Source organism: Sinocyclocheilus rhinocerous, unplaced genomic scaffold, assembly GCF_001515625.1.
Source record: "Sinocyclocheilus rhinocerous isolate Xijiao unplaced genomic scaffold, SAMN03320098_v1.1 scaffold136, whole genome shotgun sequence".
Lineage (NCBI taxonomy): Eukaryota > Metazoa > Chordata > Actinopteri > Cypriniformes > Cyprinidae > Sinocyclocheilus > Sinocyclocheilus rhinocerous.
The window spans coordinates 118,764-139,903 of record NW_015633176.1 but is presented as its reverse complement, the minus strand read 5'-3'; the positions used below and the strand labels follow the sequence as shown (position 1 = coordinate 139,903).

The window sequence follows — 21,140 nt, the reverse complement described above, 5'->3', positions numbered from 1 at the left end:
GCAGATTAGCGTCATGCAAAGGAGGGGTTTGGAAATATGAATCGTTGAGCGAATAGTTTGGGAGTCGTTGAGCAAGTAAGGTAAAAGTAAATGCATATTATAAAACAATGAAAGTGTTTTTTGACCTTGCATGCATGTCAACCTGTTGTTGAGGACTCCCAAAACCAAAATATGAACCTTTCATTACCCATAATAGGGGCACTTTAAATACCTTGGTACAATTCTGGACTCTCAGTTGAGTTTATCTAAAAAAACAGACCAAATTTTCAAGAGATGCTCGCAGTATCTCCTCGGACAACTCAGCGGCCTCTGTGTTCATCAGCAGATCTTACAAGTGTTTTTTTCTTAGTTTTTTTTTTTTTTTTTACTTGTGTGTGTATAGACCCTTTTCACATGTTCAGGGCTCTCAGAAGTGGAAGTCATCATAGGTGTGTAAACTTCTATAGTGATGAATGGAAACTGCAACAAATATATTTTTGTGCTTTCATTTGCTCCAACAGCAAAAAAAGAAAGAAAAATTCATGATAGTGTTTCAATGATTTTCCAAAAGAGGAAAAAAAGGTAAATAAATGACAAGATGTTGATTAGTCACAAGAGTGAAAGATTTCCCTCAGCCTTCCTATAGAAACACAATTAGTTTTATGTAATTGAATGGCAAGGTAAGAAAACACAAAGTATAGTGTTGAAAATGTACATTGAGATACATATATCTCATATACATATATATATATATATATATAATGTTTCTAGATTTACGATGCTAATAATTGTGGAAATGCATTATCATTCGCATATAAAAGACATCAGCGTGTAAACTGATAAGCTACCACTAAACGGGACTTTTATTTTGGTCTGGTGTTGTGACGTCACAAAGCTGCGCCGCGCTCCTACATCTGGTGTGATTCGCCTGAAGAAAGGTTTGTGGTTTTTATATCAATGCAAACTCTACTGTCAATTTAAACGTTTTTACAAGCTACGATAAGAAATTAATTCATCTTAAATATAACGTTGTAATAGTTTATTTAGCGTTATGTTTGTGAGTAAAGCGCATCCACATATTAATAACAGAAAAGGTGCGTCTCATTTCGCTCCCTTGTATCGTAAATAAGTACATCGTTCAAGTTCGAGAAAGAAGTGATGAGAGAAACTGAGAATCCGAATCATCTGAACAGAATCATTCGTAAAATGATTCAGTGATTCGAATTAGCGCGCGCAGACTATAAACAAGAACAACAAACACAAACATGTTCAATGTAAACTCAGGTGAATAGGTGCAGTAAAATACACTTAGTACACCTCCATAATGTACTTAAAGTGCTTTATTTTCGCACACTAATTTTGTACTTAATTTAATAAAAAATATTCTTTAGTACTTTTAATAATCTTAAGAACATCTAAGTGCTCTCGACTGAGCTATTTTGGAACACCATGAATATGAACTAAGATGTGCTTTTAACACAACAAAATTATTAAGTTACCACTTGTATCTTTCATACACTTCTAAATATACTCGTTAGGATAACTATATAAAAGTGTACTAACATTGAACTGATTTTTAAATAATTCAAAGCACACTTTTAAGAATTACACTAATAAAAGTCCTCTATATTTTTGCAGTAGTATACTTTATTTCAATGCACTAAGAATCAATTGAAATCCTAAGTGGTATTTAGTGTAATTGCTACTGAAGTACTACTAAGGTAGAAATATTCTATTTAATTATTGTATTTATAGTGTATAAGTTATACCATTTAATTTAGCACAACAAGTAAGAATGTGCTAAAAATGTACTTGCTGCCATTTAAGTATTTTTTTAGTGCATTCAAGTATACTTTATTTTTACCTGGAATCTTTACAAACGAACTGCAAATGTTTTCATAAAATGTAATCTATTTAATATTACGTTCAGATAATTGAATCCCTAATATAGGTCTAAGGTTTTTAAGGAATTAAGGTCATTTAAGTCCATTAACTATCACTGTATATGACTTTTTCTTTTACCAGTGCGCTGACTAATAACTAGGCTGCTGACAGAGATTTAGTTTGCATTTATTTTTTCTATCTGTTAATTATTCTCTCATTAAACAGGACAAAGTGTCCAAACACAGAAAAACTCCTGGTGGATCAACTGAGATTCACGTGACACACGATTATAAAGATGCCGTTTTTTAAAAAGGAGAGTGAGGACATCAAGATCGAAGAAACGTTCAGAGTCAAACATGAAGATACTGAGGAACAAACAAATTAACATTGAACTGATTTTTAAATAATTCAAAGCACACTTTTAAGAATTACACTAATAAAAGTCCTCTATATTTTTGCAGTAGTATACTTTATTTCAATGCACTAAGAATCAATTGAAATCCTAAGTGGTATTTAGTGTAATTGCTACTGAAGTACTACTAAGGTAGAAATATTCTATTTAATTATTGTATTTATAGTGTATAAGTTATACCATTTAATTTAGCACAAAAAGTAAGAATGTGCTAAAAATGTACTTGCTGCCATTTAAGTATTTTTTTTAGTGCATTCAAGTATACTTTATTTTTACCTGGAATCTTTACAAACGAACTGCAAATGTTTTCATAAAATGTAATCTATTTAATATTACGTTCAGATAATTGAATCCCTAATATAGGTCTAAGGTTTTTAAGGAATTAAGGTCATTTAAGTCCATTAACTATCACTGTATATGACTTTTTCTTTTACCAGTGCGCTGACTAATAACTAGGCTGCTGACAGAGATTTAGTTTGCATTTATTTTTTCTATCTGTTAATTATTCTCTCATTAAACAGGACAAAGTGTCCAAACACAGAAAAACTCCTGGTGGATCAACTGAGATTCACGTGACACACGATTATAAAGATGCCGTTTTTTAAAAAGGAGAGTGAGGACATCAAGATCGAAGAAACGTTCAGAGTCAAACATGAAGATACTGAGGAACAAACAAAGATGGCGTTTATTAAAGAGGATAGTGAAGACATGAAGATTGAAGAAATATTCAGAGTCAAACATGAAGATACTGAGGAACAAACAGGTTGGTTTTCATTCTCAAAGCTGAACTCACTCATTTGATCCTTAAAATGTTCAGCTCTACAGAAATGATTGATATTTATGAAGGTCACATGAGTGTAGTAATTAACCCTTTCACACGTGATTTTAAAATATTCTAGCTAAGCCCTAAAGCCCCGTTCACACCAAGAACGATAACTATAAATATAACGGCACGCACGTCTGCCGCTTTAAATTCTCGAGCTCGTTACAGCAGGATGGATTCTGATTGGCTCTCAATTTTTTATCGTTCATCAGCTGGAGAGATATCATTTTGAAAGTGATTCCAACGATATCGTTTCTCTTTGTCTTTATCGTTATAGTTGTGGTGTGGACTCTGCTATTCTTTAATATTGAGAACGATTTTTAGAACTATATCTTTATCGTTATCTTTATAGTTATCATCCTTGGTGTGAACGGGCCTTAAGGGTGAGTTGTTTTAGGCGACCGTTATTTTAGAACGTATCGCCATATTGTTTCCATGGCGACACGTCATGCTTGTCATGTGACACACCACAGCCACAATAGCGCTGTATAGACCTTTTTCCTGAGTAAACGATGAACGCCGACATTACAAATTCTAACTTCTGATTGGATGCTCTTCTGTTCCTGTCTCCATAGGAACCCATTCAAATAGTGCCCATCTGTTTTTAATGTAGCTAACATCGGCAGCTTTGTGTCATCTACACACTCATTAAACTTTGAGGAGTGAGGCACTGACAAATGACAGTCATTACGACACTGTAAAGTGATGGCGCTTTGGAGCCATGTGCTTTTTAAAAACATTTTAATAGATTAGCAGCTCGGAATAGATGCTAATTTGATTAGAAACACTGGAGACCGGAAATGTAAAGCATCCTTCTGGTTAAGAGTCAGGCGTGACTTCCGCGTTTAGGAAAAACATCTATAACGGATGTATTTTTACTTCGTTTTCCTTTTTTATTATTAATATTCACAAACTTGCTCACTAAATGATTAAATATCTGATATTCCGATTCTGAAATATGTGCAAGTAAATGTATTTGGAAGTTTAAGCACTTTTATAATGACTATTTTAGTTGATCTATACCGGGTGATGGGCGCCGCCATGTTAGTTCATGCTGAATCCAAGCTGTGGGATTTACAACATGTAAAATCATTCTTTCCTCCCAAAATACATTAAAGTAAGTTTCTGGTGAACTGGGAGAAGAGCAGAGTAAACTTTATAGTTACCTACACAGTGTGTATGTAAAATCAGTAAAACATGCCGTCAGATTATATTTGTAAGGATCATTATTGCCGCTTCCATAGACATCGGTGTGTATTTTTACAAACTATAAAGGTATGGTTTTGCTAGTACTTAAGTGTATTTAAATGTCTGGAATCTAAAATAAGCGTTATATGGTTGAAAACACTGAATAGTTGTGATAATATGACAAAATGCCAGGAAAAGTGCGAAAGCAGATTTGAATTCAGCAGGTGATCACGTGATGCACTGAACGTTCTAATCACACTGGTGTGATCGTACGCGTTAAAGGGGTCATATGACGTTGCTAAAAAGAACATTATTTTGTGTATTTGGTGTAATATAATGTGTTTGTGCAGTTTAAGGTAAAAAAAAAAAAAAAACATTATTTTCTACATACTGTACATTATTGTTTCTCCTCTATGACTGGAGAAATGTTTTGTGGATGGATGAGACCAAAATAGAACATTTTGGTTTAAATGAGCAGCATTATGTTTGGAGAAAGTAAACACTGCATTCCAGTATAAGAACCTCATCCCATCTGTGAAACATGGTGGTAGTATCATGGTTTGGGAGAAAGTGGGTCATGCAGCAAGACAACGACCCCAAGCACACAAGTCGTTCTACCAAAGAATGGTTAAAGAAGAACAAAGTTAATGTTTTGGAATGACTGAGTCAAATTCCAGACCTTAATCCAATTGAAATTGTGTGGAAGGACCTGAAGCAAGCAGTTCATAGGAGGAAACTAGTGATCGACCGATAATGATTTTTTAGAACCGATACGATACCGATAATTTGTGTGTTTATGTGCCCGATAGCCGATATGCAGAACCGATATTTATTTACTGTTATACTTCTGTTTTTGACATGATTACAACACCACTGAACTGAACAAACCATTTTATTTATAACAATCACTCCCTCCTTGCATAGAAAACAAAATAAATCTTATTTATACACCAATAAATAAAGGGGTCTGAAAGTGCAAAAAAATAAAAAGGTGCACTGTTACTAAACTGTTTTTTTTTTTTTATAAAATCTGTGATGAGGTAAAATAAATAAAGCACTAGGGATATGCCGGTATCAAATTTTCATGTTGCGATAAAGCCTACATTAAAATCTGTCATATAAATTGGTCTCTTCATTAGAAATTAGCCTACTGATTGCCACCATTGATGGACAACATTTTTTAATAATATTAAAAATATCTGTATGACTTTATATTCTGCAGTTCTTCCCTGCTGTACCGAATATCTATACTTTTCAAATTATCATATTGAAGTTAGAAATTCAAATATTGTGACAATTTATTTTGTAGGGTGCCACAAGTTCGTTAAAATTTCCAAAGGGTGCCGTGACTAAAAAAAGGTTGGGAAACACTGATCTAAACCACCTGAAAAAAATAGCATTGCTATTTTAATGTAGCTTAATACTCCCAGTTGAGCAGAACTAGGTTGTAGTGTAGAAAACAGAGTCTTTCAGCATTCTGCCCAGTAAGCCTGCTTCGTTTGTTTTCATAAATGGCTCCGACTTCACTGATGACTCTCTCACTGGGCACCAAAGAAGGTGGGGGGCAAAGAAACTTACTTGACAGAGGAGCAAGAATGGGGAACCTTTTCTCATTTTGTTTCCAACATTCAAGTGGCTTGCCCATCCTTCTATCAATCACTGGTTCCAGAAGGTACTGCTGAAGCTCTCCTTCAAGGCTAGACCCAGCAACTTCAGAACTAGCGCCAAGCATAGTGTCATACATCTCATCAATCAGTTTCTTCTGGTTTTCTTCTGTCCGGGGCCTTTTTGAAAGGGTGCTAGGATCATCTGGCTGTGTTTCTTCACATTGTGTGGTTTGTGCATTGTCTTGCTCTAAGCTCTCTGTCTCCTCCTTAAGCCACTCTTTTGCATTTGACAGTGTGGTGTCAGATGAAAAGGCATGTGCCTTGTATCTTAGATCCAGAAGACGGGCAAGGATTGCACATTTCACCTCCTCCACTTTTGCAAACCGTCTGGTGAGACTCTCCAGCATCTCCTGTCTCATTGTTTTAATCCCATGAGAGGAGGGACCTTGGCTGCTGAGCAACATCTTCAGAACTTTGACAGATGGGATGATGCATGACGCTGAACTTTCGTAGTGGCTCATCTCAAGAGTGACCTCTTCCACTGGAGAAAGGGTGTCAATAAGATTACTGACAATATTCCACTGCTCAGCACTCAGGCTAGTGAACCCACCATGCTCACTGGCATATATGTTCAAAGCCCTTTTTTGCTCTAGCATCCTGACCAGCATGTGCAAGGTGGAATTCCATCGGGTTGGCACAGCCTGAATGATGGAATGTGCAGGTAGCCGAAGGTCCTGCTGGATCAATGCTAAACACTGTTTGGCTAGTAAGGAATGATTAAAATGGGTAGCACAGCTTTTCAGCACTGACAGAATATTTTGGACAGCTCTTTGTGAGTTGAGGCCATCATTGACAACAAGCTGTAATATGTGGGCACTGCAGCTCATGTCAGGCAGTTCAGCAATTCTCATACCTTTGACAATGTTAGCACCAATGTCCCTGAGAACAAGAACCTGTCTTTGTCAATTTCCCATTCTTCCAGCATTCCCAAGAACATCTCACTAATGTACTCCCCAGTGTGTGATCCAGTCATTGCTTTTGTGTTTAGAATGACTTGTCTGCGAATCCATTGATCATCAATGAAATGGCATGTGAGACTCATGAGGGATTCAATTGTACCGGACCAGCAGTCTGTAGTAAAAGCCAAGTTATAACCTGCTTTACCTTCTCAACGATACTGCTGTGAATACTGGGGAACACCTCTGTTCTGTAGAACTTCTCACTCTTTAGTATAGTATACTCTAGTATATCTTGGTTCTACAGTAGCCATGAGTCTCTGGAAGCCTTTATTTTCAACAAAGTTGAAAGGCTGATTGTCTGTAGCAATCATTTCTTTAATCAGCCTGTCTAGTTTTTTTGAGCGGACATCAGATGTCTTCGATGTTTATTAGCGAATTAATGGTTATATAGTAAATGTTTATATAATTACGGTGTTTTAAACAAGTGAATCTTGTTAAAAAAGTTACATGCGGTGGCCATGCTGGAGCATTTCATGAGCATCAACCACATCAAACCGGTGAGTGAACAGCAATATGAAAGCGGCTTCACGAGACTAATGATGAGCAAATATACAACAGAGAGAGAGAATTAAATTCAGCGCTTTTATTTTCAACTTGTGCTCATTCATGGCTGTATTATTTAATTCATGCAAAGTTACATCTTTATTGAGACAGGACTTGACGGATTATCTTACATGATTCCGTGAGCTCATCTCTATTTCTTAGAGACAAGCTGCATAAACTAGCTACATTTCAGGCATTTATGAAACCATCAAACCGGTGAGTGAACAGCAATATGAAAGCGGCTTCACGAGACTAATGATGAGCAAATATACAACAGAGAGAGAGAATTAAATTCAGCGCTTTTATTTTCAACTTGTGCTCATTCATGGCTGTATTATTTAATTCATGCAAAGTTACATCTTTATTGAGACAGGACTTGACGGATTATCTTACATGATTCCGTGAGCTCATCTCTATTTCTTAGAGACAAGCTGCATAAACTAGCTACATTTCAGGCATTTATGAAACACATCTAATTTGTGCATTAATGGTTGTGCGTTATGTTAAATAAAGTTTGCTAGCTAATTACAGCAAAGCAAGTAAGTATACTTTACCTGTGCACGCCATTGTCTCCCCTCCCCTCAGATGCGCTGTAATGGCGATCCTGCGTGCAATTCTCAAAACACCCACAAGATGGTGGCGTTTATCGGTAAATCCGATATTACAAAACCGATATCCGGTTATGGTAAAAATGCTTAAATATCGGGAAAAATATCTGTAAATCGATATATCGGTCGATCTGTAGAGGAAACCCACCAACATCACAGAGTTTAAGTGGTTCTGTACTGAGGAATGGGCTAACATTCCTACAAGCCGTTGTGCAGGACTGATCAGCAGTTACAAGAAACGCTACCTGCAGTTATTGCTGCAAAAGGGGGTCACACCAGATAGAATATAGAAAATTCTAAAGGGTTTACAAACTTTCAAGCAGCACTGTATTTCTAAATTACATAACAAGTACTTTAGTTTTCTTAAGTCGTATATTTTCATATCAAAACAACAGAATTTAAATTGCATCCAGTTTATTAGCAACAAAGCACATGAGCTTGAATCACACTATCCTCCTTTAATCTCATACTGTAGGTGGCTGACACACTACAAGATATGACAGCTGTCTGTCTCGACTGCACTTACTTCACTTCTCCTCTCACTACAGCCACCTGCTCTTGTCTAAATTCCAGGCAAAGCGAGGTGAATCTCAAACAAGTCCATTCATTGATCAGTGTAGACAGTGTCATTGATTTTAGCATTTACACATGTCTGTTTGTCTGTGACACGTGGATCTTTTGAAGGGGCACGTGAAAGAGACTTTTATTTGCTCAACTGGACAAGTGGCCTCATTAATAAAAACTAAGGATGCACTAAAACTTTGGTGAGAAGGATTCTGATTTTATTACATTCAGTGTAAATGGTGACTGATAATGGATAATGTATTGTCAGTAGCATGGTCGTGCCAGATGACGCTTGTGCAGCCTTACTGTGTTACGATTTCAATTTTTCCTTTCTCTTTGGAGTGTTACAAGCTCTTGGTGCATAAAGAAGATCTGTAAAGTTGCAAAGACTAAAGTTTCAAATCCAAAGAGATATTCTTTATAAAAGTTAAGAGTCAGCCACACCTACCTAAAACGGCTCGTTCTAACACGCCCCCCACATATCTACGTCACGGTGTGGGAAGATTTGCATAACGCCGCCCAAATGTTCACGCAAAGAAAGAAGGCGTAACTTTTATTCTGGCTGTAGTATTGTTGTTGCCACTATGTTGTGAATGAGACACTTTGTGCTTCATTGTGAAAGCGAAACTACTTTGTTTGGCCTTTGTCATTTCTCCGATCACAAATGCAGACATGGTTTTATGTTAAGCGGTTGCGATGCAACGCAACGTGTAAAAAGACGCCATAATTATGTCCCCACTGGATGCAACGAATGCCTCGTTTATAATGGGTTTTCATGATTTTGAATCATGGCTCCGGCCTGACAGGGTATCATTACAATGTGGTAAGGGGCGTAACATTTCCGTCACACACTTGAGGTATTCGGCCAATCACAACGCACTGGATAGCTGGCCAATCACAGCACACCTAGCTTTTTCAGACTGATGAGCTTTGTAAAAATCGACGCGTTTCAGAAAGGCGGGGCATAGAGGAGAAACAATAATGTACAGTATGTGGAAAATAATGTGTTTTTTTTAACCTTAAACCGCATAAACACATTTCATTACACCAAATACACAAAATAATGTTCTTTTTAGCAGCTTCATATGACCCCTTTAATGTGGCAAATACCACAGATATTTATGTTAAAGCTGATAAAACAGTGATGAGAATATTGCTTACAAATAAATGACATTTACAACAAATAAAAAAAATTCTTACATACAACTAACTTTTTTACTTGGACAAATGAATGATTGATTTACTTGTCCAAAGGACAATGGGACAGGGGTGTTCAATCGTGCTCCTGGAGGACAACTGTCCTATAGAGTTTAGCTCTAATCCCAATTAAAGCTAATCAATGTCTTTGGAAAACTTCAAAAACTTCTAGCAGATTTGTTGGGGCAAGTTGGAGCTAAACTCTGTAGGACACAGGCCGACCAAAAGCAAGTTTGGACACCCTGGTGTAGGATCTAGCATACATGGATTACATATCTACATGTTTTGATGTTGATTGCTTTGAGCCATTAAACTGGGGTTAACTCTTTTTGGTTTGTTTTTTCACCTTAGAGCTGATGGCACTGAAAGAGGAGAGGGAAGTACTGAATGAAATTGAGGAGAAAGATCGGTATGAGAATCTTCATGATTTCATTACTGGAGAAAAATCTTTTTGTTCCTTACAGTCTGAAAAGACTTCCACACAAATAAGAGCTCAAAAGACAGGAACTAGGAATTATTTTGCTTGCTTTCAGTGTGGAAAGACTTTCAATCAACAAGGAAAACTTAACAGGCACATGAAAATTCACAATAGAGAGAAGCCTAACGGATCCCCTCAGTGTGAAAAGAGTTTCAATCAAAATGGAAACCTTGATGTCCACAGCCTTTTTACCTGCCAACAGTGTGGAAACAGTTTCACTAATAAAGGAAGCCTTAACAAGCACATGAGAGTTCACACTGGAGAGAAGCCTTACACATGCAATCAGTGTGGAAAGAGTTTCAGTTTTCATGGAAACCTTAAAGTTCACATGAGAATTCACACTGGAGAGAAGCCTTACACATGCAATCAGTGTGGAAAGAGTTTCAGTTTTCATGGAAACCTTAAAGTTCACATGAGAATTCACACTGGAGAGAAGCCTTTCATCTGCAAACAGTGTGGAAAGAGTTTCAGTCAACATGTAAATCTTGAATCTCACATGAGAATTCACACTGGAGAGAAGCCTTTCACCTGCAAACAGTGTGGAAAGAGTTTCAGGCAACCTGGAAATCTTGTTCACCATATGAGAATTCACACTGGAGAAAAGCCTTTCACCTGCAAACAGTGTGGAAAAAGTTTCAGTCAACCTGGAACCCTTAATTACCATATGAGAGTTCACACTGAAAAGAAACCCTTCACCTGCCTTAAAGTCCACAGGCGAATTCACACTATGGAGAGATTTTTTACCTGCCAACAGTGTGGAAACAGTTTTACTCATAAAGGAAGTCTTAACAGGCACATGAGAACTCACACTGAGGAAAAGCCTTACATATGCCCTCAGTGTGGAAAGAGTTTCAGTCAAGAACGATACCTTGAAATTCACATGAGAATTCACACTAGAAAGAAGTTTCAACAGAAAAGGTAACCTTCAGTACCACATGAAGAATCTCTCCTCAAGAGGGACCTGTTTAAATGTTAAGTGTTGTATGAGTTTTACAGACAAGAAAAGCCAAAGAATCATTCAGAGACATCACATAACATCTTCCGTAGAGCTGCTTTACAGCTGAATCGCATCTTGCAACATTGACATTTGTTATATTTAACAAATAACCCCTAACACCCCTCACCCAACCAACAAGCCAACTATGACTTCCCCCGAAATGCAACTAATGCCTCAAAAAGGCAGAACCGGCCTCTGGTTCCATGGCAACCAAAGACAAATCATCTGATAACATTGGTTTTATTGCTTAAAGGAATGCGGGCAGAGCAACTCTCACTACATTTCCAAGACACATAATGCCCATAGAAAAGGACTCTTCTCTGAATAATTCATAGACAAACATTTCTGAGAATGAACACTCATATCCTCAGTTCATTGTGTGTATTATTACTGTTCTTGTATATTGTCTATTGTATTGTATACTGTTTTACACATGCGTTATGATAGAATCACTAGTTAATGTAACCTCACCTATACCATGTTAGGTATCTATGATTTGTGTTGATCTAAATGAGAGTGTATATTATATGTTGTAATGGAATTCTTTAATACGGTAAATTCTTTAATACATTCTAGGTAAGCACATTTTGAGAATTGAGAAGGTGACTGTAAGACTGTTTGACCTTTTCTTGCTAGAAAATAAACTTTCTTTAAAGTTTTATAAGAGACCTTGTAACGATCGGCTTTATTGGAAGATGTTACGTTTGTTAAAATGGGGTCAAGAGTATGATGTGCAAGAGCTTTGAGTGTTTAAAAAGATGAGACACAACAATGTTAAAAGTGAAAATCAAATATGTATTTACAATATTATGTTAAAAGCACAGTCTTTCAGTTCCATACCCTAAAACAATCCTTAATAAATCCAGTGTGTTGCTAGTCCCAAAGTGAATGTCCCAAAAGTGTCCACCGGTGTATATGCAAAAGTCCACTGTAGTGTTAATCCAAAGTGCTGGAAAAGTAGGTACTCCTTTAAAGCTTTTGGAAAAATCTCATCAACATCACACACTGTGCTTAGATTTTTCTCCTTAGCTACAGAAACTGGATCTCTCACGTTAGTCTCTTTTAAAGGGTTAGTTCACAAAAATGAAAATTCTGTCATTAATTACTCACCCTCAGGTCGTTCCAAACCCATAAAATCTCAGATTATCTTTGGAACACAAATTAAGATATTTTTGACGGAATCTGAGAGCTCTCTGATCCTCCATAGACAGCAAAAATATTACCACGATCAACGCACAGAAACATAGCAAGAACATCGGTAAAATAGTCCATGTGACATCAGGGGTTGAACTGTAATTTTACGAAGCTACGAAAATACTTGTGCGCAAAGAAAACAACGCTGATTACGTTCAGCGAAAGCATGTGCATACTGAACGTAAACAGCGCTGATTACGTTCTGGGGTACTCGCCAAAATGGTGGAAGACGGTAACTCGGGGAGAAGCGCTGAATAAATTGTTATTATTGTTTTCTTTGCACACAAAAAGTATTCTCATAGCTTCGTAAAATTACGGTTGAACCCCTGATGTCACATGGACTAATTGAGTAATTAATGACAAAATTTTCATTTTTGGGTGAACTAACCCTTTAACCCAACTGAGGAGCTCTGCACAGGATGGAGGAGGACATCACAGCAGACGCCTGCAGAAGCTGGATAAGACATTCTGAAAGATTTGTTCCATGATGGAATCTGAGAGCTCTCTGACCCTCCCATAGACAGCAAGGATATTACCACGATTAACGCACAGAAATGAAGCAAAGACATCGGTAAAATAGTCCATGTGACATCAGGGGTTGAACTGTAATTTTACGAAGCTACGAAAATACTTTTTGTGCGCAAAGAAAACAACGCTGATTACGTTCACCGAAAGCATGCGCATGCTGAACGTAAACAGCGCTGATTACGTTGATTACGTTCTGGGGTACTCTCCAAAATGGCGGAAGACGGTAACTCGGGGAGAAGCGCTGAATAAATTGTTATTATTGTTTTCTTTGCACACAAAAAGTATTCTCATAGCTTCGTAAAATTACGGTTGAACCCCTGATGTCACATGGACTAATTGAGTAATTAATGACAAAATTTTCATTTTTGGGTGAACTAACCCTTTAACCCAACTGAGGAGCTCTGCACAGGATGGAGGAGGACATCACAGCAGACGCCTGCAGAAGCTGGATAAGACATTCTGAAAGATTTGTTCCATGTTCCATTGTAAGGGAAGATATCCATTGTGATGTGGATGAAAATCTGTGGCTGACAGACTGCACTGTAATTCCTCATACAGTGCTGCATGCACATGAAAAGTTCAGCCTAAGAGCTGTTTCCTGTGATTACCTTTCTAGTTTAGCATTTTCCACTTGTCTTTTTCTTTTCTATATCACAATGACTGTCCAGTCGCTTCTCGATCAATATCCACATGCCATAATGTCTGTACTGTACTGTTGACATTGATATATGCCATACAGAAGTGCAGCATTGTACATTTTCAATACAGTAACTCATCCAAACTGTAGCCATAGTTTACATCAGGAAATAATGAATGAAAATCTGTGGCTGACAGACTGCACTGTAATTCCTCATACAGTGCTGCATGCACATGAAAAGTTCAGCCTAAGAGCTGTTTCCTGTGATTACCTTTCTAGTTTAGCATTTTCCACTTGTCTTTTTCTTTTCTATATCAATTGGCCAGTCGCTTCTCGATCAATATCCACATGCCATAATGTCTGTACTGTACTGCTGACATTGATGTATGCCATACAGAAGTGCAGCATTGTGCATTTTCAATACAGTAACTGTCATCCAAACTGTAGCCATAGTTTACATCAGGAAATAATGACAGAGTACACTGTTATATTGACAATATGACTAAACATCTTGTTTAATCAGTTACACAAGGATTTGTCATTATGATGGCACTGATATGTTCATTGAGATAAATGCTTTAGAGAGATGAACTAAGGATGTTGAGCAAGTTACAGGCTTTTGTAGGTAATGCATTGTGTGGTTTGTATGAACTGTTGTGAGAAATATACATACTGGTTTGCAAATATTAAGGATGATTCGAGAAATGCACCAAAGCGACTGAGAAAAACTGTAATTTTGTTTTTTTGCCTGAAGTGCAGGACACCCCAATAGTTTAAAAAGTACATGTCAAATAAAAACTCACCTAATTTTGGTAAAAAAATAAAGCAAAGTTGAAATATTTGTTTTCATTCAACTCAAATTCAAGTAAAAGCACCACAATTTATTTATACAAAAGAGCAGATTTTTTTTTTTACATTACATTACATTTAGCAGACGCTTTTATCCAAAGCGACTAATAAATGAGGATGATGGAAGCAATCAAACAAAAGAGCAATGATATGCAAGTGCTATGACAACTCTCAGTTAGCCTAACGCAGTACACATAGCAAGGTTTTTAAAATTAGATAATGAGAAAACAAATAGAATAGAAAAAGAATAGAGCAAGCTAGTGTTAGAGGCCTTTTTTGCTTTTTGTTATTTGTATAATAAATACAAAGAAAACAAACATAGAATACAAAAAGAACAGTGAAGCTAGTGCCAAGTTTTTTTTTTTTTTTTAAGAAAACAAGCAGTTAGTACAGTTAGAACAGAATTAGAATAGAGAGTGCTAGAGTTAGAGGGTCAAATAAAGATGGAAGATATGTGTTTTTAGCTGATTCTTGAAGATGGCTAAGGACTCAGTTGCTTGGATTGTGTTGGGCAGGTCATTCCACCAGGAGGAAACATTTAATGTAAAAGTCTGTGAAAGTGATTTTGTGCCTCTTTGGGATGGCACAATAAAGCGACGTTCACTTGCAGAACGCAAGCTTCTAGAGGGCACATAAGTCTTAAGTAATGAATTTAGGTAAAGGGGTGCAGAGCCAGTGATGGTTTTGTAGGCAAACATTAATGCCTTGAATTTTATGCGAGCAGCTATTGGTAGCCAGTGCAAATTGATGAACAGAGGTGTGACATGCATTCTTTTCGGCTCATTAAAAATTAATCTTGCTGCCGCATTCTGGATTAATTATAAAGGTTTGATAGAACTGGATGGAAGACCTGCCAAGAGAGCATTGCAATAGTCCAGCTGCAGGACCATGAAAACTCCAGGTAGTTTTAGCAATGTGGTCTGAGAAAGAACTCCAAGGTTTCTGGTTGTTTTTGAAGGAGTTATGGTTGATGTGCCTAACTAGATGGTGAAATTGAAGGTGATGGTCCTTCATCCAGCGAGAAATGTCTGTTAAACATGCTGAGATGCGAGCAGCTATCGTCGGATTATCAGGTTGGATTGAGAGGTAGAGCTGAATGTCATCAGCATAGCTATAGGGTTGACAGGAGGATCTGGTGGTTAACCGTGTCAAAAGCAGCTGACAGATCCAGCAAGATAAGTTTGGAAGATGTGCAATCCGCTCTTGCCAGTCTTAGGGCTTCAACAACTGAAAGCAAGGCAGTCTCGGTCGAATGTTCACTTCTGAAATCAGACTGGTTGCTGTCCAGGAGGTTCTGTGTTAGAAAGGCAGATACTTGGTTGAACACAGCTCATTCAAGTGTTTTTGCAATGAAAGGAAGAAGGGAAACTGAATTTTAAACTTAAATGTACTTAAAGCTGCAGTCTGTAACTTTTTTTGTGATCAAAATTTACAAAATTGATATAATAAGCAAGTACACCATGAATCCATTTTCCAAACCGTGTTTCTCGCTTATCCTGAATCACTACAGTACCTATAATAAGTGTTTATATTCTGACTATTTTAGACTGGTTCGGGTAGGTACCGCTACGGAGTAGCCCAGTACCTGCGTGATTCGTCATAGACATATACAGAGAGAAGTAGCTCTGGCTACAATGTTCTTCCGCAAGACGCATGCAGTTCTGTTTATTAACCGCTAGAGTGCCAAAAGTTACGGACTGCAGTTTTAAGTGTCTTGTTGATGTTTTTTTCTGAATTGGTATGGGATGTGGTTCAAAATGCAAAACAATTTCCTCCTGTGTGAACCGTCCTCTGGCAAAATTTCGCAAATTTTGTCTGCCATAATTATATCACCCATATTAAATAAAACATAACTCACCTTGTAACACTCCGCTTAATATACAAAGGAGGTTTACACAAGAACGACTCAAGCAGTTCAAAAAATAATTACAAACACAAGACAAGTGTCCATCCATATACCCAAGTGTATTATCAAGTCAACAGTGCACATACAAATAAACAACGTTAAAGGAGTCATGACATGAGAAACCAAATTTCCCTTGATCTTTTAAAACAGACATCAAAAGATCTTTTAATCTTTGTATGCTTAATACATCCTGCAAGGTTTATAACTTCTATCCTATGGGACAAGCTGACGTCAGCTTATGCTCAGTTTGCATAAACACAGCCTCCAGACCAACACATCGACATAGGCCCCGCCCACTGGCGTTCAGACGCTAACGGCTGACACTTGATCACGCTGAATGCGAGTGTCGTGTCGTGTCAAAAATAAATAGAAATTACAATCACTGTCGCTATCTTGTCTACACTGGATACAGTATACAGATGTGCGTTCACTTTCTGAGACAGTCCACACACTCTAGTCTGTCGTCAACATTCGCTTTGATGTGTTTGGTTTAAACAGCTTGTTCACATCTTTGTACAGATATCAGAAGGATCCCAGCATAAGTTACAAGTGGATAGTTTATTTTTAATGGCATCCCGGATCGTGTCAGAGGATTGATCAGAGCATTTTGTTTTGTAAATGAGGCACAGTGTCATGGAGAGTTCACAAAGAAACATTTGTTGAAAGATGCAGCTGCAGTCAGATCTATTACCGCTTCATCAACCGTAAGTAAATTATTTAATAATGCTTTGTCTGGAAATGACCGTATTATTTTGATTATGTTGTCAAAACACTCGCGGATACTGTTTCCAATGCAATGACTTCCCAATGCCGATTACTGACAAGTCTTAAAGGGCCTGCCCCTTAAAAACAGGCAGTTTCATAGAGAGGTTCAGAATGAGCAAAATTGTGCAAAAACTTTATTAACATTATAAGCAAACCTCAAGGAACATATTAAAATAATTTTAAAAATCCATGTCATGACCCCTTTAAAGGGGTCATATGATGCGATTTCAAGTTTTCCTCTCTCTTTGGAGTGTTACAAGCTGTTCGTGCATAGATAAGATCCCTAAAGTTGCAAAGACTAAAGTCCCAAACCCAAAGAGATTAGTGATGGGAAGTTCGGATAATTTTACCGACTTGGACCTTTGAGTCTCGTTCAGCAAAATGAACGAATCTTTTTTCGAGTCATTTCGTTCATTTTAGCAAATATAATGTTCACATCTTTGTACAGATATCAGAAGGATCCCAGCATAAGTTACAAGTGGATAGTTTATTTTTAATGGCATCCCGGATCGTGTCAGAGGATTGATCAGAGCATTTTGTTTTGTAAATGAGGCACAGTGTCATGGAGAGTTCACAAAGAAACATTTGTTGAAAGATGCAGCTGCAGTCAGATCTATTACCGCTTCATCAACCGTAAGTAAATTATTTAATAATGCTTTGTCTGGAAATGACCGTATTATTTTGATTATGTTGTCAAAACACTCGCGGATACTGTTTCCAATGCAATGACTTCCCAATGCCGATTACTGACAAGTCTTAAAGGGCCTGCCCCTTAAAAACAGGCAGTTTCATAGAGAGGTTCAGAATGAGCAAAATTGTGCAAAAACTTTATTAACATTATAAGCAAACCTCAAGGAACATATTAAAATAATTTTAAAAATCCATGTCATGACCCCTTTAAAGGGGTCATATGATGCGATTTCAAGTTTTCCTCTCTCTTTGGAGTGTTACAAGCTGTTCGTGCATAGATAAGATCCCTAAAGTTGCAAAGACTAAAGTCCCAAACCCAAAGAGATTAGTGATGGGAAGTTCGGATAATTTTACCGACTTGGACCTTTGAGTCTCGTTCAGCAAAATGAACGAATCTTTTTTCGAGTCATTTCGTTCATTTTAGCAAATATAATTAAAATGTTACATGTTACTTCCCTAACACGTCTACTACAAAAAAAAAGAAAGAAAAGAAAATCTGAATTCTGAATCAGTTATGACCGGCGCATCACTAATTAAAATACTAAGTAAAAGGCCTCAAATTTGAAGAACAATCTGGGATGTCTTTTTCTATCAATTCTTCAATAGGTAGATCTTGTCTTTCATAAAGGCCGAGGTCAGGGATCTTGGGGCTAAAAAGGTTGGTGACCACTGATGTACAGTATGTGGGAAATAATGTGTTTTTTGAACCTTAAACCGCATAAACATTTCATTACACCAAATACACAAAATAATGTTCTTTTAAGCAACATCATATGACCCCTTTAAGATATCACAAGCAAAAAATGCATGTGTATGCATATATGTGCATGTAGTCTCTCAGTTAAGCGTGGAAGAATTAATAATGATAAGATCAGTCTCACAGGTTAAATAGTAAGTCCGAGAATAGTATCTTTGAAGTATTTCCAACTGTTTAAAGTCCTCTGGGGTGAGTAATCCAAGCAGAAAAACTCCATGAAGGGCTGGTAAAATGTTCAACCATCCATAAACAGTCAGTGGGGATACAAAACGGCAAAACAGTTGATATATTAGGGACTGAGAACATGCTCTCTCGAACGCGTGTATGCTGGCTCATTATATAGAAAGAAAATACTGTAAACTTCCAGCTTGATTGACATAACATCACGTGACATCGGAGTGCTAGCTGAATCTCGTGAAAAAGAGTTTGGGGTCAAAAACAAACACACACAAGGGAGAAAAACAGTACACAGGGGAACACAATTAACATATAATAGACAATGCCTTATTATCGGCAACTGATGCTAAAAATAAACCTCCCCTTATGTAGCAACGCTACAACATAATGAGCTTATGGTTGCCATCCAGATGTCATAAAGAACAACTCATTACTCTGAATGTCCACCTGCGCAGTTTGGAAGACATGACTCTATGCAGCATCTTCTGGGTTGGTCCAGGGCATACTCTGATGAACACGCTTCCTTTGCACCAGTATGCCTTCTCTAAAAAGTTATGTTTATACAGCATTGGGGGGTGAAATAATGTAGAACACAAAAGCAACAAGACTTCATATATAAGTTCCAAGTGCCCAACCAAAGGGCAACACTAATCACCATAATGGTGAAACAAAACCATTTTACACCTGGTTTAGCGTCTGATTAAAACCATGGCATGGGTTTTGCCAGTAGTGTGCACTCATGCAATGCAAGCAATGCTACATAACCAAGTCGATGGATTTAAGTTAGGGATGGGCATATAAAAGCAAAGTGGATTGCAGCCCAAATATATTCAGTCATTCACAAGTGTAGTACTTACGATGCAGTATTACTGCCATTTGTAAAGGTGTTGTCTTATTTCACTGTAACTTGAATTCTGGGAGGGTCATTCTGAGACTTAAATTTAGTCAATGTTTTATTATTTGTGATTTGCAGACTCCCATTTAGCACATGCCACTTAAACACAGAACCAGGAAACAGGAATCTCCTGAGTTCAGAGAAAGAGAAACCTAAGTGTAGTTGTGTAGGAAACTGAAATCTCCTGACTTCATGGAAAGAGAAACTTATGTGTTGTGGAGCTGTTGTGTCTCTCTGGATGATTGATAAACCTGTACCCATAATACTGTATCAGCAGGAATACAGAGGACAGAGAAACAGGTATGAACTTAAAACTAGGCACTTAGAAAATAATGCTGACACTTGATTCATATGCGTGTATGTTGTTGCCACTTATATTAACATGTAATATCATTAACATTGCATGTCAAAAGAAATGCACAGTAGCTGTAAACAGGGCCAGTCGGTGGGTTTGTGGGGCTCTAGGTAACATCATGAAAATGGGCCCCAAAATGTAAATATTGTCATAACATTACAACTGTTTTTTTTTCTCTACACTACAATCATTACACAGTACATGGGTAGCTGACAAGTAATGACCATGTACTGTTTGTGTGTATGAATGTATAAAGGAAAGTGTATATTTATGTGCTATGACTGGTCACCATTCTGTTTTTCACTATTTTTAACCACCTTTCAGTTTGACCTAAATAGTGATGTGAAATTAATTATTAGAGAAAGCATGCTTAAAACTGACTTAGCTTTAAATAGTAAAAACTGAATACTGAATTAAAAAAGAAATACCCATGTGTATTAATAATTTGTTTTACTTTTTGCCATAAATTAAAAGATTGGACAGAAAAATCTGTGAAATCAGGTACAGAAATATAGGGGAAAATAAGACAAATTAAATGAAATAATTTAAATGATGTCTACACAGCAAAACATACAAGTAATGTTGATATACAGAACAAATCACTGTTTGAATTTGTTCAGATTATTCTTGAGAAAACATGATAAAATGTATTATATACATGACAACATTTATACAGTATATAGTATAATTGTTGTTTCTGCTATCCAAAAGTGGGTTTAAGTGTGTAAAGTAGTTTTTCTGTTGCCTATTTTCTGCTTTTCTGAGCTGAGGAACTATGGTAATTAACTTAAAATCCCAGCACTGCACCATAAAAAAAAAAATGCAGTTTCAGCAGTTAGCCTATTTGTATATTTGTATTGCATTGTAAAATACACTGTAAAATAAGGCTCAGCCTTAAATTGTTTAAAGGGGTCATATGATGCTGCTAAAAAGAACATTATTTTGTGTATTTGGTGTAATGAAATGTGTTTATGCGGTTTAAGGTTCAAAAAACACATTATTTTCCACATACTGTACATTATTGTTTCTCCTCTATGCCCCGCCTTTCTGAAACACGTCGATTTTTACAAAGCTCATCGGTCTAAAAA

At 37.0% G+C, this 21,140-nt stretch overlaps 1 protein-coding gene across 1 annotated transcript in view; it reads left to right on the top strand.

The window, feature by feature from the left end:
• Positions 1-11,900, top strand: part of LOC107743351 (gastrula zinc finger protein XlCGF57.1-like) — a 73,138-nt gene extending 61,238 nt beyond the window's left edge. The window contains exon 3 of the mRNA XM_016556531.1: positions 10,486-11,900. Within this exon, the coding sequence (XP_016412017.1) occupies positions 10,486-11,224 (739 nt within the window). The 3' untranslated portion in view covers positions 11,225-11,900. The remainder of the gene's footprint in view (positions 1-10,485) is intronic.
• Positions 11,901-21,140: the final 9,240 nt, after the last annotated feature.